The sequence below is a fragment of the Nelumbo lutea genome, chromosome 1, assembly GCF_056320005.1.
Source record: "Nelumbo lutea isolate HS-2025 chromosome 1, American lotus-T2T, whole genome shotgun sequence".
Lineage (NCBI taxonomy): Eukaryota > Viridiplantae > Streptophyta > Magnoliopsida > Proteales > Nelumbonaceae > Nelumbo > Nelumbo lutea.
The window spans coordinates 36,829,835-36,856,779 of record NC_142684.1 but is presented as its reverse complement, the minus strand read 5'-3'; the positions used below and the strand labels follow the sequence as shown (position 1 = coordinate 36,856,779).

The following is a 26,945-nucleotide window of genomic DNA, read 5'->3' as shown; positions in this document are numbered from 1 at the left end:
GAAGAAAAAACCCTCTATCTTAGATTGGTTTTTTGAAAAAAAAAAAAAAAAAAAAAACAGCAATAAATTTTTTGTGGAAATGGCTACTGAGGATTCAACAACCTCTTGTATTACTTCCTAGCAAGGAAACCTAAATGGGGGAATGGACAGCATGAATTTCTCTATGTACATTGCCCCCTTTGATGGCTTGAATTATCTGGAATGGTCCAAAGGCATCAAACTTTATATCACAGCTAGGGGAAAGGCTGGTTATATAAGTGGAAAAATAAAAGAACCAAAGTCTGGTACTGCTGAACATGATCAATGGGATCAAGAAAACAGCATGGTTATGTCATGGATGTTAGGCTCCATGTTGCCTCATGTAAAGAAAAATTTCATATGGGCTGACACAGCTTGTGAAATTTGGGAACAAGCCAAAGCAACCTATTCTGAACAAAGGCACTTTGCCAAGATTTATCAGCTTCAAGTAGAACCATCTACTTGTAAGCAAGGGACCGTAGCCTATCTACATATTATTCAGCCCTTACATCTGTCTGGAAGGAACTGGACTATTATCAAACTATTGACTAGAAGAATGATGACTATGCACAAGCTTACACAAAACTTGTCTCCCAACAGTGGGTTCTTGCTTTCTTGCATGGTCTGAATCCAGCTTATGAGCCTCTTCGGGTGCAAATTTTGGGAAATAGGGAACTTCCTTCAATTCAGGAAGTATATGCCCTAGTCCAATTTGAAGAGAGCAGGAAAAATCTCATGAATGTTTATGAGGGGGAGCAACCTATTGCCCTGGCTACAAGAGGGGGTAACATAGGAATGAAAAAGGGAGAATCAAGGAAAGGTGAAGACAAGGACAAACTGTGGTGTACTCACTGCCAGAAGCCTAGACACACTCGAGAAACCTGTTGGGAGTAAGTGAGAAAGCCCAAGTGAGCAACCGAAAATCAAGACACTTCAAAGAAGCCTCCTCAAAAGAAATTTACTTCTGCACATCTGGCCACACAAGATTATCAGCAAAATAATCTTCTCAAGAGCATCCTAGTGGTTCTGATCCCAAGGAAGACATCATCAACTCCTTTAGAAATCATTTGGAATTGTATGGTAGGACACTTGGGCAGATGGATAGGTTGGTTCCTACCCCTTATACCTCATTCACTTCTATATCAGGTAAAGGTGTTGTACATTTCATGTGTGTACCTCTGCTCCTGAGTCACCTCGGATCATTGACTCAAGGGCATCGAACCATATGATTGGTAAGTCAAATCTCTTTCAAACCTACAATCCTCTTTGGAAGGGATAAAGTGAGACTTGCTGATGGGTCTTTATCCACCATTGCTTGCCAGGGATTTGTATCCCTTCCTGATGGCCTTGTCTTATCCCATACCCTTCATGTTCCCAAACTTCCTATTAATTTGTTATCTATAAGCAGTATTACTCAGTCCTTAAACTGTTGTGTAACCTTTTTTTCCTCATTCTTGCGTTTTCTAGGATTTAACCTCAGGAAGGATGATTGCTAAAGGAAATATGGTTGATGGCCACTACATCTTGGAGAATAAAGCTAGTCCTACAACATTGGCCTCTGTGAGTCTTATGAGTCAGCCTATGAGTCAGTCTACAAACAGTCAACTGTGGTTGTGGCATAACTGTCTTGGTCATTTGTCCTTTGAGTCTTTGAAAGTTATGTTCCTTGAATTGTTCAATTCAGTGTCTATTACTAGTTTACATTGTCAAAGGTTCCACTTAGACTTTCCATGTTGTCTTTTATGATGTTTGGGGCCTTATAAACATACTTACTGAGGGTGGGTACAGGTACTTTATCAGCTTTACTGATGACTATTCGAGATACACTTGGCTATATCCTATGCTTTTGAGAGAAGTACCCAAGATTGTGCAAGATTTCCACCGCATGGTTTTCACTCAATTTCATGTTAAAGTCCAATTTTCCAATCGGATAATGCGAAGAAGTATTTCCATCATGACTTAGTTGAGTTTTTCTCCTCTCATGTATCTCTTCATAGAAGCTCATATGCTAGAACACCACAACAGAATGGCATTGTTGAAAGGAAGAACCGACATATCCTTGAAGTTGCCCGTAGTATGATGCTTCACATGCATGTGAAGCCTTACCTATACCTGAATAGACATTGCTCCCTCATTTTGTGCCTTTTTTACTGCCATTGATTGTGTCTCCATTCCCAAAAGTGTTGCAGAAGCCTTACCTATACCTGAAAGGACAAAGGCAACGAAGGAAGAAATTAGTGCTCTTCACAAAAACAACACCTGGGAGTTGATGAATCTTCCTGAAGGCAAAGAGCCAATGGGGTGCAAGTGGGTATTCATAGTAAAGCATACAGTAGATGGGTCAATTGAAAGGTATAAAGCCAAGTTAGTTGCAAAAGGGTATACTCAGGTGTATGGGGTTGATTATGCAGAAACTTTTGCCCCAATTGCTAAAATGAACACTATTCGCACTATACTATCCTTGGCTATTAACTTTGATTGGAAGCTCCACCAACTGGACATAAAAAATGCATTCTTAAATGGGGATCTAGAAGAAGTTTACATGATTCAGCCTCGTGGGTTTGTAGCACAAGGGTGTGAAGGGAAAGTTTGTAAACTAAAAAAAATCTTTAGATGGTTTAAAACAATCCCCAAGGGCCTGGTTCAACAGATTTCACTTGGCTCTTTAGCAAATTGGGTTCAAGCAGTGCCAATCTGACCATACTCTATTTGTCAAAAGAAACCAGAAGAATGTTGTGGTATTAATTGTCTACATCAATGACATTGTGATTATGGGGAATTGGGACTCTGTGATTCAAAAGGTCAAAAAATCCCTTGCTATGCAGCTTGAGGTGAAAGATCTGGGACAGCTACGTTATTTCCTTGGTATTGAGGTTGCCCGCTCAAACAAGGGCATTCATTTCCCAAAGGAAGTATGTCCTAGATCTCTTGCAAGACACGAGAAAGTTAGGAGCAAAGCCTGTAGATTCTCCTATTGAGGAAAACCATCGACTTGGTGATTGTATTGGAGAACCAGTGATAGATGTCAAGAAGTTTCAAAGATTGGTATGGAGACTTCTCTACCTATCAATGACTCGGCCAGATATAGATTATGTTGTTGGTGTCCTTAGTTAGTTTATGCATGCACCAACATCCTCCCATTTAGAGGCAACTGAGAGGGTACTCAAATATCTGAAGAAGTATCCAGAAGCTGGGTTACTTTTCAAGAAACATGGTGATATGAAAGTGGAAGTACACAGATGCAAATTGGGTTGGAGCAGTTGATGATAGGAAGTTAACTAGTGGATATTGTACCTTTGTTGGTGGAAACCTGGTCACTTGGAGAAGCAAAAAACAAAGTGTAATGGTCAGACCTAGCATTGAGGCCGAGTACAAGGCTATGGCACATGGAGTTGCTGAAATACTATGGGTAAAGAATTTGTTTGGAGAGTTGGGCCTCTCTGTTGATGGCCCAATGTCTCTCTACTGTGACAACAAGGCAGCCATTAATATTGTAGCCAATCCAGTTCTTCATGACAGGACCAAGCATATTGAAGTTGACAAGCATTTCATAAGAGAGAAACTTGAAAAGGGGGAAGTTTGTACTCCTTACATCAGTTCCAAGGAACAACTAGCTGGCGTTCTTACAAAGGGTATTCACTATTTGCGACATAATGAACTGTGTGACAAGTTGGGCATGATTGACATATATGCTCCAACTTGAGGGGGAGTGTTGTAATGTGTAGCGACCTAGTAGGGGCATTTCTGCCTTTTCTCATTGTATTTGTTATAAGTTGTCGCCCTAAGTATAAATACTAACTTAGGCGCCACTAGCCACTGATTTGAATAGATTTTCTTTTCTCCTCTCTCTTTTTCCTTTCTTCCTTCTCTCTTCTTGTTTTATCAAACTACAATCCTTACACAAAAATAAATGTTTTTATAATGTTAATTGTCTTTTAAGAAGGCATAATTAGGGGTTTGGAGGTGGAGCCCTCGCCCCAACCGTTAGGTTTAAAGAACAAAAGGCGCACGGCTGAACTGAAGCGCAAGGCACACCAGGCAGATGCCTAGGCACACTAGCCGCACGCCTTTTGAAATTGTTGCGCCTAGGACCTAGGCAAGGCATATACCTTAAAATGTGCCTTGCCTGAGCGCATCAAGCATGCCTTTTAAATCACTGGGCACAACATCTTCAACATCAACCACCAAAGACTCTACCCTTCTACAACCAAGTAAAAAGCCAATCCTTCCAACTACCACTTAAGAAAACAACTCAAAAGAAATTTTGCACTCAGCCTCCACTAGGACTTCCCAAACCCAAATTCCAATATTATAGCAACAAAACTAATCTCACTTATGGGCACCTCAGCATCACCAAGAACAAATGGAACACTTGACACCACCTTTGATGCAAGCACCTTAGTTGAACTCAAAGGGTTGGGTCCAAGCCTAATTTCACTAGGTTCCTATTGATGAATCTTTACACCATACACCTCTTCCTTACTCCCAAATTTCTATCTCAACTCAAAATGGGGCTTGAAGCTTTTCAAAAACCAAAAAGCTTTTCCACATCCTAATTTCACTAGTTGAACTCAAAGCTTTTCCACAGCCTTCGAACCACTCTTCCTTTTCCATGTCTTGACATACATAGTGACCATCCAAACCCATTCGTGTTTCTCCCCTTTGATCCTTGCCTGCTCCCCTTATTTGGCTTGAAACCCTCAAACTTTTAGTCCTTTTTTGAACTCTTAAATTTGCAACCCCTCCCTCTAATGACCCTTAACTTACTTCATTGGATATCAAAGATTGAAAATTTCAACTTTATCTTTATGTGGTCCCCACCCAAACCTCCTCATAAAAACCTCGAACGACTTTTCAATTACTCTTTGAGAGCTCCCCATGTTCTTTAAAGAAATTAGGCCTTATCTTTAAATTATCTTCCACTTGGTCCCTCTTTATAATCCAAGAAACTTGTACCAAACATGTGTTGAGCAAATAGCTCACCCTCATTTTTCAAAATTAACAAATAACATCCACGAGACCCTTGAACTGAAGACACTTTAGCTTCACCCTTACTTAAACCAGCTGTTCCCAAACCCTCAAGAACCTCATCCTTTGAAGATAAATCACTCCCAACTATCCCAACTTAAACCCTCTTACAAAATTAACAAACCCTAAATCGTCTTCAACCTCCAACTAAAGACCTTTTGTCTTCTCCATCTTCTCTAAATTAGACCTCAGCACTCTGCCACTTTGCTTCTCACTCCCCTTGCTGAAAATTTCTTTCTCCCCTTCCTACTATCTCCCACAGTAAAGCTGTAGCATCTTCCCCTTCAACAAAGACTGAGATCATGCAGTTCACCTACATAAAAAAGTTTCGATGTCAAAGGTATATCCTCCAACCTACTAACCTTCACCCAAATTTTGTTCCTATCATCACAATTTAAAAATGTTCTGCATGTGTTCCCAATCTCCACAAACTTGCCTGAACTCCAGGTATGCAATGGAATCCCCAAAACTCCAATCCACACTGCTCTCCTCCCTAAACCACAAAAAAGCGTGCCAACATCAGGGAACCATCTACTTAACCTAATGTCATACTTCTTGGATTCTGACTTTTGTACTTCAACACCCAATCTGCCGCTTCTCTGTGCAGAACATTAGCAGAAGTAAACCTCCATTTAGACATCTCACCCCTAACAACCTGTCCTTCCCCCATTCAAGAGATGCCCACACTTCATTTTCTTCACATCTTTGTCAAGACGAACAAATCTACTTCCTTGGATACTGACTTTCGTGCATCAACACCCAATCTGTGGCTTGTCTGTTGCAGAACATTAGCAGAAGTGAACCTCCATTCAGACATCTCACCCCTAACAACCTGTCCTCCCCCCATTCAAGAGATGGCCATGCTTCACCTTCTTCACATCTTCGCCAAGACAAACAAATATACCAACCAAACATCCAAGAATTTCAGCCTCTCCTGGAATTTACTGACATTCCTCACTACTACCATCATCACCATCTCTGGACAATCCATGACAAATGCAGATCTTATGACCATGGACTAGCAAAGCCTTCCTGACGCTCCACAAATCTAGAAGTGTCTTATTAATCCTCTCAAGCTCCAACACCATGTTCTTCTCAAAAATCTGACCTGCCAACTCCTTCCCACTATCTCCTAAACCACCCCCATCGGCTTCAGCCAAAACCAGATAATTAGGATTACCATCATCCTCTAAGCAATTTCTTTCAGCTTCTTTACCTGTTCCCTTCTTAGGCATTTCCTAAAAGCTTTCCTTGCGAATTCCTCACCCCCTACAAATTGAATGCCCAAAATCTTGATCACCTCCACCTCTTTGTTCACCGCGGACTCCAAATCAATTGAGCTATACCAACCTCATGAGCTTCATCAATAACAGCTTCAATCCCACTTGATTCTATTCCTTCATCATTGTCACTTTCAGCCTCCTTACCTTGATCCAATGGTTTCATTCAACATCAAGAAATCTTTTCAACCATACTGTGCTTTTCTTCTCTAATATTACAGTACATTTGCCTTGTTGTCTCACTTTCAACATCAATCTTCAACCTCTCCTCCATCAGAAACTGCTTAGCTTCCACTCTCATCCTGTGTCTCCATTTGGTCAGTAGCCCTCATAAATTCTCCTCTCACCATTCTCTTTATCTAACTCAGTCTTCAGAATTATCCCACTTGCATCATGCCAACTTTGCGAAATTTAACTGCTTGGCAAATTTAATCCATGTAGACAGGCTATGATTCTTGCTGTGAAGGATGTTTTTGAGGATAAATAAAGAAGAAAATTTTATTATTACTAAAAAGAGAAAGTACATCAACCATAGGTGAGAAGGAGTCACCTCCAATAAACCGAAAACCAAGAAAAGTTGTAAGTTCACTATCCCAGCATGCAAGAAACATAACCCAAAATACAAGAAGCCTAATCAAGCATTTAAAGTGCTCCTAAAGTCAGATCCAAAGTCTCCTTTCCTGAGGCCTTCAAACTCTGGAAGAACCAGTACCCAGTCAACTACTTCAAACTGATTGCTACCCCAACTTCTTTCAAGCTTTTCATCTCCCCCTCAAAGATTCTTTTGTTTCTCTCCTTCCAAACCTCCCAGCAAACAGCAAAGAGAATGCAGCTACAAATGATTTTAGATTAGGACTTCCATGGACTCTTGGACACCAACCAAAGATCTCAAAAGTATTAGTTGGCACCCATCCGGCCACCTTGAAGAGCTTGAGAAAGTAGGCCCAAATACCTTTCACAAATTTACATTGGACCAACAAGCATAACATGTTCTCCTCTTCAGCCAAACACATAACACAAAACACCTCTTTCTTCAGCATATCTTGAGCAAGGATACTGCCCATTGAAACCAGCCATGCAAACGCTTCCACTCTTGGAGGAACTGGTTTCCCCCAAACACCTCTAATTGATGCACCCTCCACCTGATTCTTCATCAAAGCATTGTGCATTGACTAGACTGTGAATCTTCCATCTTTACATTCTTTCCACCATTTGACATCTGAAGCCGAAGGGTCAATTACCATCACTGCAGCTTTGCCAACAGCCCTAGGCATTCCTCCACCTCCCAATCAAATAAAGGTCTCCTCAGGTTAGGGCACCAAACCACTGAGTCATTGCTGATAATGTAGCAATAGGCAATAGACACTCCTTTCTTGCTCAAGGTTTATAATCTTGGGCAAAGATCATAAAGACTTCCAACTCCAATCCAATCATCTTCCCAAAATCTTCTACTATTCCACCCAAAGTTTACCACTCCATACTTACATGCTACCACCCTCCTCCATAGAGCTTCCCTCTCCCTCTCAAACTTCCATACCCACTAAACAAAGCTTTAATAAAGACTGCCACCCTTCTCACTCCCAATCCCCTATCTTTTGTAACTCTACACACCAAGTCCCACTTAACCAAATGGAATTTCTTTTTTTTTTTTTCACCTTAATGTTCCATAGGAAATCCCTTTGTAGCCTCTCAATCTCTTCCACCACCAAGGCTAGAGCCATTAACAGTGATAGATAGTAGATTGGCAAATTTGAGAGGACACCTTTTATTAATGTTATTTTTTTATCAATAACAGAAATTCTCATTAAGAAATAAGGGAAGTACAAAGGTGACTAGGGGCGGGGTAAACTCTTGTAACCCTCCCCTAGAAAACAAAATACAATCCAAATTACAAAATAGCCCAAAACAATTGTTCTCTTCCCACCCCTTGTTTAGCAAGGGTATCTGCAAATGAATTAGCACTTTTTACCCATTGTAACTGAATCTCCAACACCTTGTGTTAGCCTGTTGAACATTCATTTTTCATTAGCAAACTTCCATAGACCAATCTTCTCTTTTTGCAGCCACCCTATAACCAGTTTTGAATCCCCTTCAACAATGAGATTACGGCAGCCCAGCTCCTTTGCCTTCTTCATTCCTTCCAGCACAGCCAAAACTTCAGCTCAAAGTGAATTGCATACACCAATAGGACCAGAAAATAGGGCAATGACTTTCCCATCCTCATCTATGAAAGTTCCTCCAATTCTAGAAGACCCCGGATTATCTTAATTACTCCCATTATAGTTCAGTTTGATAAAACTAGAGGCTGGAGGAGACCAAAGGGGACTAATCTTCTCAATTAGCTACTTCCAATTTCTTCTCATCATATCTGTGGAGATATCCTCAAACATTTCCAGAGATTTCAATGCACCACTCTAATAATAACTGTTTCAATAATGGTCTCCCAATTCCTCTCCTTTTCATTAAAAATCCTTGAATTACTTTCCTCCCAAATTGTCCAGCATATGGCAGCTCTGATACATCTCCAAATAATTCTACCCATCTTTGGCCACCTAAAAAAGGAGGCAAACAAACTTTGTACATCTGGCCGGAGCATCCATCTGCAACCAAACAAAGAGAAAAACCATTCCCAAATATAGAAGGGGAATCTAAGGTGGTGGTAGGGTGGTTGCAGAACCCTGAGGAAACTACATGATGCTACAGAAATGAAGTCATATAATTTAAGTGGCTGATAAGGAATAAATTTGTTAGTACACATTGGGTGGGGAGATCAGCAAATGCTTTGGCTGATGGCTTAGCTAAGCAAGGGGCAAATAGGGAAGTCTTGTTTTGGCTCAGCTGTAATGCTTGCCTTTTCCTTTTAAGTTTCTTTATAATCAGTTGAGAGAGGTTGTAGCTCGCACCTCTCACCATTTGCCTTGCAAAGGATACACCAGTGCACCAATTAAGTCTTTTTCTCTTGAGCAAGTCACTAGTGTTACATCTTCCCAAAAAGGCTTCCCAACAAAAAACACCAATCATAGGAGGAATCGGTTTAGCCCAAACTTCCAAAACTGGAAAATCTAAACCCAAACTATCAAAGGGTTGTGTTAAGGCCTTAACAAAAGGAAGAACAAGAAAACTCACCAAATGAGGTCAGCGTCCAAATCTGGCTTTCCCTCCTCTCTGAGTCCAAAACCACCCCTCCCAAGATTTGAATTAAGGCAGAGACATCCCTAAGACCCCTTCTAAGACCCAAATCCCAACCAAACCCAAGAATTGATTCTGGGGGTACCAAAAAGGTAGACACAGGCTCGTTTTTTTTTTTTTCTGGATCAATATCATAGGCTCATTTTTAAACAAAGAAAGGGAATACAAATAAGGAAATTGTTCTTTCAAGCTCACATCCCCCACCCAAATATGTTACCAAAATTTCACCCAACTCTTGGAACATAGATCATACCTGATGAATGGCATGAAAGAAGGAAGAATGGCATGTATAGATTTCTAAGGAGAAGCTTGTGTAGCCCTAGCCAGAGTTCCAGCATCCTAACAATCTTCCATTTTCCCATGAATACTTATAAATCACCTTAGCCCATAAATTATCATTTTCCATTGGCAACATCCACAACCATTTTCCAAGTAAAGCCCCATTCTTCCTTTGAATACTTCCTATACCCAATCCACCCACTTCCTTGCTTCTAGTGACTACCTCCCACCCAACTATATGATCTCTTTCTCTTCCCCAAGTCCCCACAAGGAATCTCCCATCAATTTTTCCAACACTTTGCTCACTCCTTCCAGGTTCCTTAAGACAGATAAGAAATAAACTGGCAAGTTGGTCTAGGTAGACTTAATCAATGTAATCCTACCACCCAAAGACAAGTAATTCCTCTTCCATGAAGCTAGCCTCTTAGTAAACCTATCCTCCATTGGGTTCCAAAACTATTATTTTTCGAATTATCCCCTAAAGGCAGACCCAAATAGTTGAGAGGCCACTTAGAGGTCCTACATCCTAGAATTTTCGCCCTGTCTACCAATTCTCTCTCATCCATACTGATCCCCACCACACAACATTTGTCAAAATTCACTTAGATTTGACATTTTTTTCAAAAAGTTGTACCACCAATTTCAACCCTTACGGAACAATATAATATCACCAGCAAATTGTAAATGATGAGTGATTGGTACCCTATCTCTACCTACCCTCCATCCTCTCACTAGGTGTCTAGAATCAGCCCTACTTATTAGTCTGCCCAAAACTTCAACAATTGATGTGAATAAAAATGGGGAAAGGGGGTCCCCTTGTCTAAGGCCTCTAATTGCAAGGAAATGGTCTACAACCGCTCTATTCACCAGAATAGAGTAGTGGCAATCTTCTATACAACCATGAATCCACTTGCACCATTTCACCCCAAAACCAAAGTTCTCCAAGACTCGCAATAAGAAGGACCAATCCACCAAGTCATAGGCCTTCTCTAGATCCAACTTGCACACAACTCCTTTTCTCCCACTTCTTTTCATGTCCTCCACACTCTCATTAACAATTAAAATCTGATCTGTTATTTGCCAACTACTAACAAAGGCACCTTGGTTTTGGGAAATGAGGTGAGGCAGCACAACCCTAATTCTCCTTAAGAGCACCTTAGCAATAATTTTATATAAGTTGTTTACCAAATTGATAGGTCTGAACTCCTTTGGGTGAATAGCACCACTGTTCTTTAGAACCAAAGCTATAAAAGTAGAATCTGACCCTTGATTTATCACACCTCTCTAAAAAAAAAATCATTGAAGACCCTCTAAATGTCATGTTTTAAAATGTCCCAACAATCTTGGTAAAAAGCCATTGTAAATCCATTTGGATCTGGTGCTTTAGTTCTATCCACAGAAAAAACAACTTCCTTTATTTCCTCCAAATCAAATCTCCTTTCAAGTCTAACCTTAAGATCCTTAGGTATCTTAAACCAATCCAACTCTTTACCCATAGAGGTAAAATTTTTCAATGAGAATGTCATGGTGTTTAGAATGATGGATTGTGAGGGGCAATTTTATTTTAAGGCATCCTACACAAGTTTCCCACAAAAAGGCTTACTCCATAAAACAAACCAACATAACTTTGATAACTAGCATTTAGGCAAAGGTAGAGTTGAGAGATAAAATTTAGAAGGATCAAGTTTTAAAATGAGTGTCAAAAATCCAATATCTAAACATTGGAAACATAATGCAAAATTAGGTGCTTAGAATGATAAAACTAAAGAAAGATTAAATGCAAAATTAGGTTTGTGGACAAATACATTAGAAAGAAGAGGTTTTAAAATAAATACGACTAGCACAGAAATGAAGTCGTATTAAGGAAGTAGTATATGGGAAAGTTAACACTCTGAATTTCTTACAAAGAAGAGACCTTGTATTTGTATTTCTCCAAATTGGTGCACTCTTTGTAAATCTGATAGTGAATCTTGTTACCACTTACTAATTTCCTGTTCCTTCACTGCAGATATCTGGGATTGGTTTTTCTCTTTGTTTGGGTGTAGGTGGAATGTGCCAATGGAGATTAAGATGTTTGATTCATCAGCTTTTGCTTGGCCAAAGAGAAGGGAAAGATTAATGTGGAGATGCTCTAGGGCAGCAGTGGTTTGGACCTTGTGGGAAGAAAGAAATGCTAGGATCCTCCAGGAAGAGAGAAGCAAGCAACAAGTTATCAACTGTGTAATGACTAGAGTTATACATTGGCTACTAACTTCGGATTTGTTTAAATAGTACTCCTTTGATGATATTTGGAGGAACTGGTACTCGATGGTTTCAGGCTCAGTGCAGAAGGTTAAAACAAGGTTGGCTTGGGTAGCTCCATTTGAAGATTTTCTGAAACTAAATTTCGATGGAAGTAGCCAAGGAAACCCAAGTCCTTTTGAAATAGGAGGGGCCATAAGAGATAAGGAAGGGATTTTAGTAGCACTCTATTCAGAACCAGTGGGGAATGGAGGCTCATTGAAAGCTGAATTGGACGCAGTCTTACAAGGTGTTCAGATGATAGTTGTCAAGGCACCTAGGCCACCACAGGGCACTCAGTTGCCTAGGCGCCTAGACGGGGAATTTGAAAGTAGAAAATAAATATCTCTACCCCTCTTAAGCTACTTGATTAGTTTTTTATACTAACCTACATGGATGCTAGCGATTAGCAATAAAATCATTCAAATAAAACATAAAATGCCATCATATATACATCATACCTGTTTCGGGCCAACAAAAATGAGGGAGTGCAACTAAGAAAAGAAAAATTAAGGGGGCGGAGCCCCTGTTTCATTCCCAAAATAAGTTGTCCAAGAGGAAGACTTGGACTATGTTTAAGGGGGTGGAGACCTTGTTTCAGGCTAAAAAAATGGAGAATGTAACGAAAAAGGAGAGAGAAAAATAAAGGGATAGAGCCCCTGTTTCGTTCAAAAAAAAACACATTATTAAAAAATAGTGCAAAAAATATAGGAAAGTTTTAGAAAGTTGGGGCACAGCCCTTGTTTAAGAAGAAGAAGAAGAAGAAGGGGGCAGTACCCCTGTTTCATTCCCAAAAGTGTTTTTTTTTTTTTAAAGGTAAGAAAGTACAATAAAGGAGTACCAGTGTGATTTTAGGAAGAAGGAGGAGCCCATGTTTCATCCCAAAAATATTTCTTAAAGAGAAACTTACCTAGAGGTCTTGGATGACTTGGACTGGAAAATGGAAACTTCACAGTCCTCGGTTTTTCTACTCTTCTCTCGGTTCAGAACTCAAAGTCTCAAACACAAAGAAACTTTTGTAGTTTTAATATAAAAGAGAATTACTTTAATAAAAATGGTAACATACAACATGGTGTATTCTAATAAAATAAAACCAACCAATAAAATCATATAATACATATGTGCATTCAAAAAAATAATATAATATATATGGGTGAGCGCCTAATATGAAAAACACCTTGGCATAGGGCGACGCGACCTCTAAAAATCGCCTCGCCTTGACAACCTTGGTTGAGATAGCAAAAGAGATGAATTTGGAGAACCTGGTGATAGAAGGGGACTCCGAGGTGGTGGTGGACTGGATAAAGAATCCAGATTCAGTGATATGGTGCTATAGAGATGAAATGAAGAAATTCAAATGACTAACACAACATATGAATCTGATTCAATGGGTGGGGAGGGAAGATAATATTTTGGCTGATTCTTTAGCCAAGCAAGGGGTAATAAGGAATCAGTTGTTTTGGGCATTATTTGTAAATCTCTTGCTGTTTTTTCTTTTAAGAGAGGCTGCATCTTGCACCTCCCTTTGGGATGCTTGTAACAGTTATCCTTTCTGATACCAATGAAATTGTAACTTTTTCTTATCGAGAAAAAGGAACCTAGGAGTAGCTCTAATAGGTGATAAAATGAGAGAAAAGCATATTGAAGTGGTCTGGTCACATGCACAGAAATACCATCCACAGAACCTGTTAGAAGTGATACGTTACAAATTGAACAGGCTAGAAGAGCTAGGGACAGACCAAAAAGGACTTGGGTGGAAGTAATGAAGAAGTAATTGCACCCATAATTTGACAATGGATATGGTACTGAACAGAATGGAATGGCAAAACAGGATTCATGTACCATATAGTTGGGACAAGGCTTAGATGATGATGGCAAGAAGGAAACATGTTGGAACTATCAGAAATATCGTATGGAAATTTTAAAGAAATTATACAAATGGTGGAAACATTACGAAATTTACAGAATTAAACAATGATAAAGAAGCATAAGTACACCCTTTCAGATTATTATCTTTTCCCAAACCATCAAATACAAGAAGCTAATGTTTGCAGACAAAATAATACATTGTGAAGTTGCCCTGTAGAATTTAAAAGCTAAAACTAAACAATAGAATAAGTTCAAGGAAAACCTAAACTCACAAAAAGAGCACATAATTATAATAGATCAACCAAATAATCTATTAGGTAAACAAAAGCTAAAATTTAATGCTACGTCCAAAAGTAATCTTGAGCTGGCTCAAAGTGATCATGTCCATTAGGAAAGCAATAATACTACTTCTACTCTAAAAATCTACATATAGTTGCCAACTGACCATTTTATGATACCATCTCCACATAACTCTAGTAGTTCTTATTGGAGAATATATTGATTCTAGTAATATTTGTCAGTACTCAGTATCCATGGAAATGGAAATATGCCGTGAAAATATTAGGGAATATGTTGACATTTTAACAATGGGAAGGATAGATTGTGATAAATACTGGTAGAGGGCAACTCAATACGAGGGCATTTTTTATAATTAACTCGATACAAAGCCATGGTTTGGCACAAAATGAGGATATCTGCTTAAAATGGAAATTTTCAAGTTTTAATGAAATTTGAAGTAAATGCACAGATTAGCTTCTCTCCTTTAGGGGTGTTGATTGAACTTTCTTGATGAAGAATTAGTAGATTATTGATGGCTATAATGGCAACTGTAGAATCGAGAGAAGATGGAGAGAATGAAGTGAAAGAAAACTTGGAATCAATTAATGGGAGGGGGCCAAGAATTATTACTAGGCTTATGCGGTTAGGAACAGAAATCACTCATCAAGCAACAATAAGAAAGTTTCACTCAAAATATGATTATATAGATATTTTACTTAGTAGACAAATATATAGACCCTCTAAGGGTGGCCAGTTCTACAAGAACAAAGAGAAAATTAGAGAATGGCCACTATCAGGTTTTGACTCAAAAAAAAAAAAAAGCAACTCCTAAAACACTTATATGATGTTATGAAACTTCAATTAAAATAGTTATGGCCAAACTAATCAGAAAAGTCCAATTTTGACTTCTTTGCTCTTGCATTATTTGAGTAGGCGATGATCACATATTGCACCATTTTCTCCCCTCATTTCTTCTACTGTCTATTAAGAGCCTTGGGTATCCCTCAAGACCTAGGGTTGCTAATATAACCCCACTCAGAACTAAGAAACTGACTAAAAAGTCTCTAAACATCTCCACCTATAGTTAGTAAATAACCCTGGCATAAACAAGATCAAAAACCTCATGAGAGTATTCTATGTTGTAGAAATATGCCATAATTCTTAGCCATCCCTTAGATAACTCATTCCACATGTACGCCCACAAGATTTTTCCCCTAAAACTGAAACAGGCACTGAGGCCAACTCCAATATAACAAAGATAGAAAAGTAAACCAAAAAAAAGTAACAAAGACAGGAAAGAAAGATTGATAACAAAGAAAAGTAAACAAAAAAAAAAAAACAAAACCGAAAAAAAAAAAGTAAGCCAAAAATCAAGAAGGTAAATGTACAATGGACAAATAAGTGGCTGAGCAACTTCTTTCTTCCAGAAATGAGGAAAGCATGAGACAAAAAAAAATGCACCCAAGTCCCTCCCAGTGTCCTCTAAAACAAGTCACAGGTATGCACTTTCTTGTGAGGGATTTTCCGATAGAAGGCTCTAATCTTGGAGAAATAGGATCTTCTGCACCACCTCAGATGGAAAGAATGGGGACAGATGCACTCTACACGAAGGGTATCAAAAAGATTTTGGAGAATGCCAGTCTCAGGGATCAACTCCTGAATAACTTTAAAGCTGAACATTTTGGTTCTGAGCTTCTCAGACTTGTTAGATTTGATAGAATGCAAGGGACATGTTAATTTTAATTCAAAACCTTCAAAAAATGAGTTAAGGGAGGACTTTCCCAGAAGTTGGGACATTTTACGCCAAAAGACTACTAGAAGTCAAAAAGGTTCTTAAAAAGAGGTAGGAGGAAGACCCTGCTGGTTTGAATCCAACTCCTACTGTCAGTGCCCTCAGGATAGATGATATCCTCACCTAGAAAATTCATTCAATTTGTTTGGAGCTACATGTTTTGGCTTTGAATGTCTCACTTTTTTTTTATGATAAATGAATATGAATGTCTTAGATTTATAAGGCAAATAACTTGCAAGTTTTAATTCAAGACCGCCAAAGGATAAGTTAATAGAAGAGCTAGAAGCTTTAAGGTACTTGACATAAAATGACCACTAGAAAGGGTGAAGAAATTTAAAATTGGAAAAAATTCTACCCTTCATAATGTAGTTTGTAGTCATGACTTGTTAACATGGGAGTTGGGAGATACATTTGATGGTAAATTTATGTTAAAATGACATCTTTTCAAATTGAACATAGAATAAATCTTTCTTCAGGTCAGATTCTTGAAGTGTTACCTGCAAGCATCCATCTTCACAGCCAACAGCCCAAAAATTGGCATTTCCAGCCAAGACTGTTGCTTTTCCAGACAACCGATCAGACCAAAGAGTTTGAGACCCTCTTCTGCATGTAACTTCTGTTTCTTTACTTGTAAATGCATTTTCCACCCCAACCACATCATTGACAGCACGCTCAACAGGACAAGCTTCCAAACAGACTGGACTGCAATCTTCTCCTTCTTTTTTACCAAAGACCCTAATTGAAAGAGCTGTACTACAAGCAATATGAGAACCAGAAGGCTTGACAGTCCCCGACTGTTCTACATTTAATTGTCTATCAGCTGCAGAGAAAGGAACCTTCTCAATAACCAGGTTCTCACTAATGGATGTCCTAGCAGTGATTCCTGACCGCTCTTTAGCCCCGCAATGGTCTGTTTCAAAGCTTCCACTAAATGATCTCTTCAGAGAACCATCCCGAATTCCACCATCAGCAGGAACCACCCCATTATCATCCCTTCTCTTATCTGAGTCAGTGCGATGAAACTCAAGTGCTTGAGCATTGGGCCCACCAGAGATGCTTTCCTGATGAGCAGGCACCCCTACTGCCTCAGGAATAATTCTTTTTCTGCCATCAGGCCGTCTATATTCCCTTTGCTTCACAGGACTAGAAATCCGGGTGGAAGTTACAGCTTTGTTTAACCCATCTCCACCAGCTGTTCCATTTTTCTTTCCATCGTCAACTTGGGACTCAGAAGCCTTTAAAAGTGTCTGAGTCATATCAGGAACACCCAAATCACTGGACAACTTTCCAGGAGTTTGGTTCTGCAAACCACCAATGTTTGCCTTTTTACTTGTGGTTTGCCTAGCCGAGGCTGCCTCTAGCAATAACTGTGCTGGGCTTTCAGCTAAGTTTGCTTGCCTTCCTCTGACATCACCATAGCGGTTTCTTTTTAACTCATCAAGCTCAGAGTCACTAATTCGGTGGCCAATCTCTTTTACCTCAAAATGGAATGTTGCCACAGTCCCATCTAAGGAACAGGCAAAAAGTGAATATCCATCAGGACTCCTGTTTGAGAAAAGGAAAAAGAAGTAAGCACAGGAAAATATTGTTCTTTTAGGGGGCATGGTTAAAACCAGAAATGAAAGGGAACTTCAGATTAAAATCATTAAAATAAGAAGGTTCTTTAAGTGTCTTGGGAAAAATGAAGTGGCCATTAAACAGCTTCTGTTCATTACCAGGATAAATCTACAACACTTTGAGTAAAGAAATGCTTGGCAACAAAGAGAGGACGAGCACTTGCAGTAGTCCATACAGTAATAGTGCGATCCTGGCTCCCAATTGCAATGACATTGTATGGTTGTGATTCCTTTGCTGCAGTCTTCGAGGCTCCATTAGTCCATCCAGATGGTGCAGCTTTTACTTCCTGACCATTGGAAAAATTCCTCCGGAACATTGAGTGGTTAAATTTCACCACAATAACAGGAGCATTGTGTCCTAAGAAATCAAAGGTGGCAGACCATTCCCCTCTTTCTAATACAGGTGCAGAATGCCTTGGCTTCTGAAAACCATGAGTGGTGGTGATGAAATGGCCACAAGGTGACCACCCAAGCCGCCTAAAAAATGTTGATCCAAGCTGAAAAGACATTTTCCAAATTAGAATTGCAGAAAGAAAAATAAAAGGTTAAGAGAAGAATGTTAGATAAGGAGCACAATCATACAGATTTTGCCCAGTGTCCATCCGTCCTATGAGCAAGACTCCAGTCACTAGTTCGCCAAATAATAACAGTCTTATCATCTGACTGGCTAGCTATGAAAGAGCCAATGGGATCCCATGCAACACCTTTAACTAGACTGGAATGGCCCCTTAGAACAGCAGTACAAATACCATTACTCATGTTCCAAATGTGTACTGTGTTATCCAAACTCCCACTAGCTAATATTGAGTCATCTGGAGACCAATTAAGATCTACCTAATTCAATCATGAAAAGAACTCACCGGTTAGATAGATGCTGATAACAACACTATTTATCAAATCATAAAACAAGTGAAAGCATTTCAATTACCACATCCGCAGTGTGTCCTCTCAAAGTCATGGTAACTTTCCAATTCTCGACATCAGGGGGCTCTCCACTCCCGAACTCAGTAGTGCCTGACCCAGGTTTCCTTTCGTGAATGAGAATGACCTGATCATCAGACCCCGATGCTAAATAGCGCCCATGCTTTGCCCACCTAACACAATTAACTGATCCAAAGTGATCACGGAGGGTTGCCAGTAGTTTCTGAGTTGATTGGTCATTTTCTGAGTCCCTATCCACACATTTCATATTCCATATCCTCACCTACATAACATTATACAAAAATTAGATTCTCATATATTTATGTCAAACAAAATAGTACGCAATTAAATAGTTATTAATCAAATTCATGAAAAATAGATAAAATTATTTATGTCAAAGTTACAATTGATAAGTTTGCCTACATGTTAATTGACAAGTTTGCGTACATGTGAATCTGGCATAAAGTTTTCTCATTAAAATGGTTCTTCAGGGCATTTCATAAAATAAGACAGAAATAGAAGGCATAATCAATTTGTTTTTCTTATTTGGTATTGGAAAGATTAAAAGTTGGATTAAAAATTGCAACCATAAACGCCCAGTTACAATGACCTGTAGCATTATAAAGTTCAATAAGAACCTGAAGGAGGGAAGCTAGCTAAAAACGTCTTCAAGGAAGTAATTAAAAAAAGTCATTACCTTTGGATCAGTAGTAAAATCCACCAACTAAAAGTAGAAATTCAGCATTAACAGAAGTAGGAAGACTAATATGGTCAGCAATAAACTCCTCCTAAAGTTCTAATACTCTGACTGAACTTCAAGTACAGACAGGCGTTAAGTGATGAGATATAGAAACATGACCACATAAATACTATTCGTCAACCTTAAAATCAGACATATATAGCCATGCATAGCTTATTGTTAACTAGCATCTACCACCAAAAAATAAGTTATTGTTAATTGGCAGGTATATTAGAAGCTTGACTCCTGACTAAAAGGTGAATTTTAAGCAGGTTATGAGCGCATGATTTTTTTTCTCCACTGTCGCTACATGGTACCACAAAGCTGCATTCTACGACTTAGATGTTTCATGGTTCTACCAAATGCATCTTACAGTGTAAAAATTGTTCCATAATAACCAAAGTACTTAACCTAATAAGAAAGCTAAAAATCAAAAACTGAAAGTGATCAAATATCAAAAGCTCGGTTCAGAGAGAGAACTCATAAAAAAAAAAAAAAAAAAAAAACCACCTGAGCCAAAAAATTTAACAAGAAAAAATATGGTGAAGTACAACGAAAATGGAGAGGACCCAACAAGATTTAACCGGGAAAAAAAAGGACTACCCAGATAAGAAAAACTCTACCTTGTGATCACCTCCACCAGTTGCAAACCTAAGCCCACCTGGTTGAATGTCGATAGAGAAAATTTGCATTCCCTCATGTCTAATCCAACTTGGCTTGTCGCATTTCATCTCTGGTCCTGCTTCTGAAGTCCAAAACACTTATTCCCCTTTCCCTTCAACATACAATAGAAGGGTCTGTAAATCCATGAGCCAAGTCCAAAACCCTAAACCAGTTCATAAACAAAACCCTAGATGAGTTCCTGAGCAAAACCCTTTGACGGAATTCAAAACCCAGAACCATGAAAGCAAAGCCTCTGTTTCCGAAGGTCAAGGTCAGACCCTGGGAATCCTTGGAGTGATTTGCATTGCAAGGAAACCACTGCAAAAGCAAAAAAAAATAAAAATAAAAAATAAAAAGGAAAGAGAAAGGAAAACGAGAGAATAAAACAGAAAGAAAGAGAGAGAGAAGGGGGCAGAGGATAATTAACTATTTGTGTGTTACTCGTAAATTATGTCATTATGTAATATTCTTTACCTAGACCCGCGAACTACTTGAGTAATGTTTGGGTGACTTTAAAACAAGCACTTTTATGCTTATTGCATATTAGAAAAATACCCAAAAATGCCTTTGGTGAACAGTAAATGGGCTTTTTTACTGAAAAAGGCCCATTAGAAAAACTGAAAAAGTAGTTGATGGACAGCTTCCTGCTTCTTGTATCATCAAGAATGCTTCTTATTTTTTATCCCGTTTTTGCCCTTTTAAATTTTCTTAGTATCCAGAATGCCCCCATCACCTCTAAAACCCTTCCTCCATCTTCTCCATTTTTTCTTTCCCTTTTCAATTCTTACCACTTGCGGTGAAAGTTGGATTACCAATCATTTTTCCTATTTTTTCTTAAAAACTAGTAGGGACCCATGTGATGCATGGAAAAACTTAAAAGATTTAATAAATTTATTTTTTTGATTTATAAAAAATAATTATTGTTAATTGAATATGAATAAATATTTTTTAATAAATTTAGTTTTATTAATAATTTATAGTAATTTTAATATAATTTATTCTTTTTATTTATTTTAAATAAAATTTTGATTAATTTTAAATAAATAAAAATAATTATAAAAGCTAACATTTTTATTAATTCCACTAATAATTAACAATTATATAGGACTGACAATGGGGTGGGCTCAAGGTAGGGCACCTCATCCCTTTCCTTGTCCCATAGTTAAGACACTCTACCCCATCCCCGCCCCGTACCCAATGTCATGTGGGTTAAGGCAAGGTAACTACTCCTCAATGTCGGGCGAGTTTAGGGGCAAGGCACCCCATTCCTCATCAAAGATGGATAATTCCTAAATTTCCTTGTCCTGTCTCTGGTATTGGACGGGTTCAAGTAGAGGTGTAAATTGGGTTGTGTTGGGTCAGTACAACACGATCTATATGTGGCTCGCACAAAGTGTGAGTCGTGTCGTGCTGGCCTACAAGGCATCCCAGGCCGTGCCTCCCCCCTCTAGGATAATTTGGGGGGTCCTTTCGAAACGGCCCATGGCTCGACCTTGCATGGGCCAATGTCGTGCTGTCGGTCGGGCTGATCCATGGGCCAAGCCTGAACCAAGCCATATGTGATTTCTTTATTGGTTTAATGGATAATTATGTGGAACTAAAAAACAAAAAATTAGGAAGGGGGTTTGAACCACTCCATCTCACTCCTTTATTTATTTATTTCTTTTTTGTTGTTTGTTTTGAATCAAATGCCTCCAACAACACTTTTTGTGATAAAGCAAGTATGGTTCATACGCTTTTTCGTTTTATTCATACATAATCGTGGCAACAAAGAAAATGGCATTTAATGGATAAAATGGTGTTTATACATGTTTTTTTATACAATAGAGGATAATATTGTCTTTAAATTTGACAAAAGCCTATTTTTGAACCACGCAATGCTCTCAAATGTGTTTTCTTTTTCATTAGAAAAAGCACCTCACCAAATGGATTTTAAGTGCACTTAACAAAAAATTACTACTCAAAAAACCCATTTATAGGCAAGAAACCCCACTAAACGCAGCCTTGGTAAAAAAACTACATTCTATTTAGAGTCATTTACACAGAGAGAATGACCCTAAATAGTACATAGTTTTTTTTGGGGGGGTTGTGAGCATTGGAAAATGGCTCACTTGCCACTTGGGCGGGAAATGGAGTCGCCACCCATCAAGTAAATGAAAAGGAGGTGATGGGACCTTTGAGACTTACATTGAAAAGCGCTTTTGATTTATTAGTGACACCAAAACCCAAGGCATCGGCTAACCAGTCCAAGTAAAACTCGAATGGGAGAGGGAAGGGGTTAGGCACACCTCTCCCGGGTCTAATAGGTGGGGCCCACATGGGATTCCAAATAAGCACAAATTTAAGCAAGCAATACCATGACTAATTAAGAGCAATTAATAATCTATAAAACCAAACTAAAAGCATGAATGAACTAGGAAATCAACCATGAAAGGCTTCTCAGATGGGCTTTGCCTTGACTGAAGCCAAACTCACCCAGAAACCCATTTTTATTTTCATTCATAAAGTAGGCTATTTGATCAAAGTGCAAACAAGGGAAAATACAAAGTATGCAGACTACTAATCTCGATGATTAATGAAACAAAATCAGGTGATAGAATGGTGTTTTCCATGAGAGATGATGATCATGAGTACAATGAGACAATAAGATGCAGACAAGAGAAAAAAAAAACATGATGCAGTTGAACCTCTAAACAGTAACTGGAACACACCACATCTTCGAGGAATAACAACGTATAGATCAAGATGAGTTATGCATTAAAACTGAAATCACAAATTGAATGCCATGATGCAATTGGAAATCCACTTTATGCCAAAAAAACAAACGAAAAGTCATGTTATGCTATGATGCAATTTTTAAATTTCTAAAAAGCGCTATATTCCACAATGCAATTGGAAATCCACTTTATGCCGACAAACAAGTGAAAAGTCATGCCATGCCATGATGCAATTTTTAAATTCCTAAAAAGTGCAATATGCCGCAATGCAATCGGAAATCCACTTTATGCTGGGAAACAAGTAAAAAGTCATGCTATACCATGACACATTTTTTAAACTACTAAAAAGCATGATATGCAGCTATGCAATCGAAAATCCACTTTATCTTAGGAAATAAGCAAACAAAAAGTCATTCTATGCCATTAGGCAATTTTTAAATTCATAAAAAATGTGATATGCTGCAATGCAATCGAAAATCCATTTTATGCCGAGAAACAAGCAAAAAGTCATGCTATACAATGACACAAATTTTAAATTCCTAAAAAGCGTGATATGCTACAATGTAATTGGAAATCCACTTTATGTTGGGAAACAAGCAAAAAAAAGTCATGATATGCCATGATGCAATTTTAAAATTCCTAAAAAGCGTGATATGTTGTGATACAATCGGAAATCCACTTTATGCCGAAAAACAAACAAAAAAGCATGCTATACCATAACACAAATTTTAAACTACTAAAAAGCGTGCTATGCCACGATGCAATCAGAAATCAACTTTATGTCGAGAAACAAGTAAAATGTCATGCTATGCCATGATGCAAATTTTAAATTCCTAAAAAGCACGATATGCCGCAATGCAATCGAAAATCCACTTTATGCCGGGAAATAAGCAAAAAGTCATGCTATGCCATAATGCAATTTTTAAACTACTAAAAAGAATGTTATGCCGTGATGCAATCAGAAATCCACTTTATGATGGGAAATAATAAAAAAGTCATGATATGCCATTACACAATTTTAAAATTCCTAAAAAAACGCGATATGCTATGATACAATAGAAAATCCACTTTATGCCGAAAAACAAGAAAAAAACCATGCTATGCCATGATGCAATTTTTAAACTACTAAAAAGCGCACTATGCCACGACATAATCAGAAATCCACTTTATGACGAAAAATAAGCAAAAAGTTATGATATGCCATGATGTAGTATTAAAGAATCCACTATATGCCGAAAAATCAACAAAAAGTTATGATATGCCATGATGCAAGGTTGAAGAATCCACTGTATATCGGGAAATAAAAAAAGTCATGATATGCCATGACGCAATATTCAAAATATGTATAACATTAAAGAGCACATTAAGCCATAATGCAAGACAGAAAATCCACTGTATACTGGAAAATCAGTAAAAGAGCAATGATATGCCATGATGTAATTTTTAAACTGCTAAAAAGCATGACATGCCATGATATAATCGAAAATCCACTTTATACTAGGAAACGAGCGAAAAGTCATATTTATGCCACGATGCAATTTTTAAAATACTAAAAAGTGCGCTATGTGGCGACGCAATCGAAAATCCACTTTATGTCGGTAAATAAGCGAAAAGTCATGCTATGCCATGATGCAATTTTTAAATTTTAAGAAGCGTGATATGCCGCGATGTAATCGAAAATCCATTTTATGTCGGGAAACAAGTAAAAAGTCATATTATGCCATTGTGCAATTTTTAAATTCCTAAAAAAAGCGCAATATGTCGCGATGCAATAAAAAATCCACTTTACGCCGGGAAACAAACAAAAAGTCATGCTATATTATGGCACAAATTTTAAACTATTAAAAAGCGTTATGCCGCGATGCAATAAAAAAATCCACTTTGTGTCGTGAAACAAACAAAAAGTCATGATATGCCATGCTGCTATATTGAAGAATCCACTGTATGCCAAGCAATTAACAAAAAGGTCATGAAAAAGGTCATTATATGCTCTGATGCAAGGTTGAAGAATCCACTGTATGTTGGGAATTCAACAAAAAGTCATGATATGCCATGATGCAAGGTTGAAGAATCTACTATATATCGGGAAATCAACAAAAAGTCATGATATGCTATGATGCAATGTTGAAGAATCCACTATATGTCAGGAAATCAGCAAAAAGTCATGATATGCCATAATGCAATGTTTTAAATATGTATAACATCAAAGAGCACATTAAGCCGTGATGCAAGACAGAAAATCCAATGTATGTTGGGAAATCAGCAAAGATCATAATATGCCATGATGCAAGGTTTAATCATCAAAAGTTTTCTTGCCATTCTCAAAGAATTTATTGAAATATTTCAAATACTTAACAGAGATCCGGAAATTGACATAATATAACTTCTCTTTGACATAGCACAATGTGAAGAACTCATTGCCAAGCTTTAAATATCACTGCTGATCATCCCTTGTATGCATCCCTGGTGTGTTGCCTTATGTTTCAGAGATCAGCCATTGTTAGCCTTCGCTCGAGGGCGAATCATTTGGATAAGAATTTCTTTATAAGTTCTCTTAGGAGTCTAGACTTCTGGCTATTAGTTTGATGAATCAAGAATAAGTCAGGTCAGTTAGTGACTTGGAGAGTTCCTAGATCTTTAGATAACCATTTAATGTAAATGCCCCCAAAGCATCCTCGAATTTGTTGACATGTTCCTACGAGCTTCCTTTTTGGCTATCGTACAGGGGCCACTGTTACGGTTGTAGGTATATGTTGGTTGCCATGACTATGGGGGCACAAAAGGTGCTAAACCAATGCCACATGAACATCCACGATGAGTTCATAACTTGGTGCACATCTGCGATGAGCTCAAAACCCGCATACACTTGAAATGAACTCAAAGCCCGAAACAAGCTGAGATGAGCTTAGATCCCACATAGACTTGCAATGAGCTCAAAGCCATTGCACACCCGCAATGAGCTCAAGTTCATCGTAGGTTAGGAACAAATAAAGAAGCACGTGCTTCACTAATAACGTGTGTGACAGAACATCTGATAGGATTGGAAAAGACATGTGAGATAAGTATTGGCGTCACCCTCACCATGTCAGTCTAGGAGGCTTGCAAAGGAAGTAGCATACGTGTATTATGAGAATCCTCAAATGAAAGGAAAGCTCATCATTGATATATCTCATAAAACACGTGGTGAAACCCTTGCTTTGTTCCCTGACAACTAACACTGAATCTAAGATTCCCTTCCCTAGTGAGAATCAAACACTTTTAGCTCCTTCCTTCCAGGACCTCGGGATCTCTACCTATAAATAGGGGTCCAATTATAACAAGGATATCATTCTATCAATTTATTCACTCTAGCCATAACCTAGCCTTCACTCTCGACTTTCCTTTGTCTTTCAAGGAGACCCCCCACACGTAGCCTTACCACCCTACTCACATTAGAATATCTGGTTATTCCTTGATCACGAAGGATGGCCGCTCATAGAATTAACCTTTCTCCCATCCCTAAGGAACATATCAATGTGCAAGTAAACAACAACCCAAAGATTAGAGACCAGGCCAGATAGGAGTTGGCTGAACAAGTCAACATTGAGATTCTTTCCAACAAGGTGTATGAGTTCGAGTCTCATTTTGATCGCCTGGAGCAAATGCAAAATGAGATGAGAAGTACCTTACAACTACTCCTCTAAAAGTCATTTGTGACTGAGCAATCACCGACCACCCCTTTCAGCCCTTCCATCTCCATCCCTACAAGCCACCAACCCACTAATGCAAATCCTAGTGTGGACGAACCCACAACCAGAGCTAACCCCGTGCCGACACAAGAAATGACATAGAAGACCCATTTTTCCATCGTCGAACAACCCCATATCATCCCATAAGCCAACCTAGCAACAGGAGCACCCATCAACTGGGATGAGTTGAAAGAATATGTCCAAGGCCTGATGATGGAAAACCAAAACAAAGCCCAAGCCTCACTTGTCCTCTAGAAGCCCTACTTCAACTGGATCTTGTACAAACCTTACCTTACCTGTTATGTCCCACCCCAACAATGGCCACAATACGATGGGAGGAAAAGAGTATACAGGAACATGTGAACAAGTTCGAGGACATCTTGGAGTCATTTGCCTTAGATGGAGATTTGAAATTCAAAGAGTTCTCCAAGTCACTAACTAGACTAGCTTATACCTGGTTCGTTAACCTGACTATGTGTAGCATAGAATCGTGGGTGGAGTTAGCAAAGAGGTTTCTATCCAAGTGGTTCACACTAGAACATAGATT

The 26,945-nt window shown here is 38.6% G+C and overlaps 1 protein-coding gene across 3 annotated transcripts in view; it reads right to left on the bottom strand.

The window, feature by feature from the left end:
* HIRA (histone chaperone HIRA-like protein) overlaps positions 1-20,385 on the bottom strand; it is a 38,180-nt gene extending 17,795 nt beyond the window's left edge. The window contains exons 1-6 of one of the 3 annotated variants that reach the window (XM_088964601.1): positions 20,164-20,385; positions 19,914-20,065; positions 18,559-18,834; positions 18,213-18,464; positions 17,730-18,127; positions 16,512-17,559 (exon numbers count right to left, since the gene is read on the bottom strand). In XM_088964601.1, coding sequence (XP_088820727.1) covers positions 16,512-17,559; positions 17,730-18,127; positions 18,213-18,464; positions 18,559-18,834; positions 19,914-20,021 — 2,082 coding nt within the window. In that variant the 5' untranslated portion in view covers positions 20,022-20,065; positions 20,164-20,385. Of the gene's footprint in view, positions 1-16,511; positions 17,560-17,729; positions 18,128-18,212; positions 18,465-18,558; positions 18,835-19,913 lie in introns of all 3 variants that reach the window. The other 2 variants (XM_088964603.1, XM_088964602.1) reach the window with 2 other exon arrangements.
* Between the last annotated feature and the right edge of the window lie 6,560 nt (positions 20,386-26,945).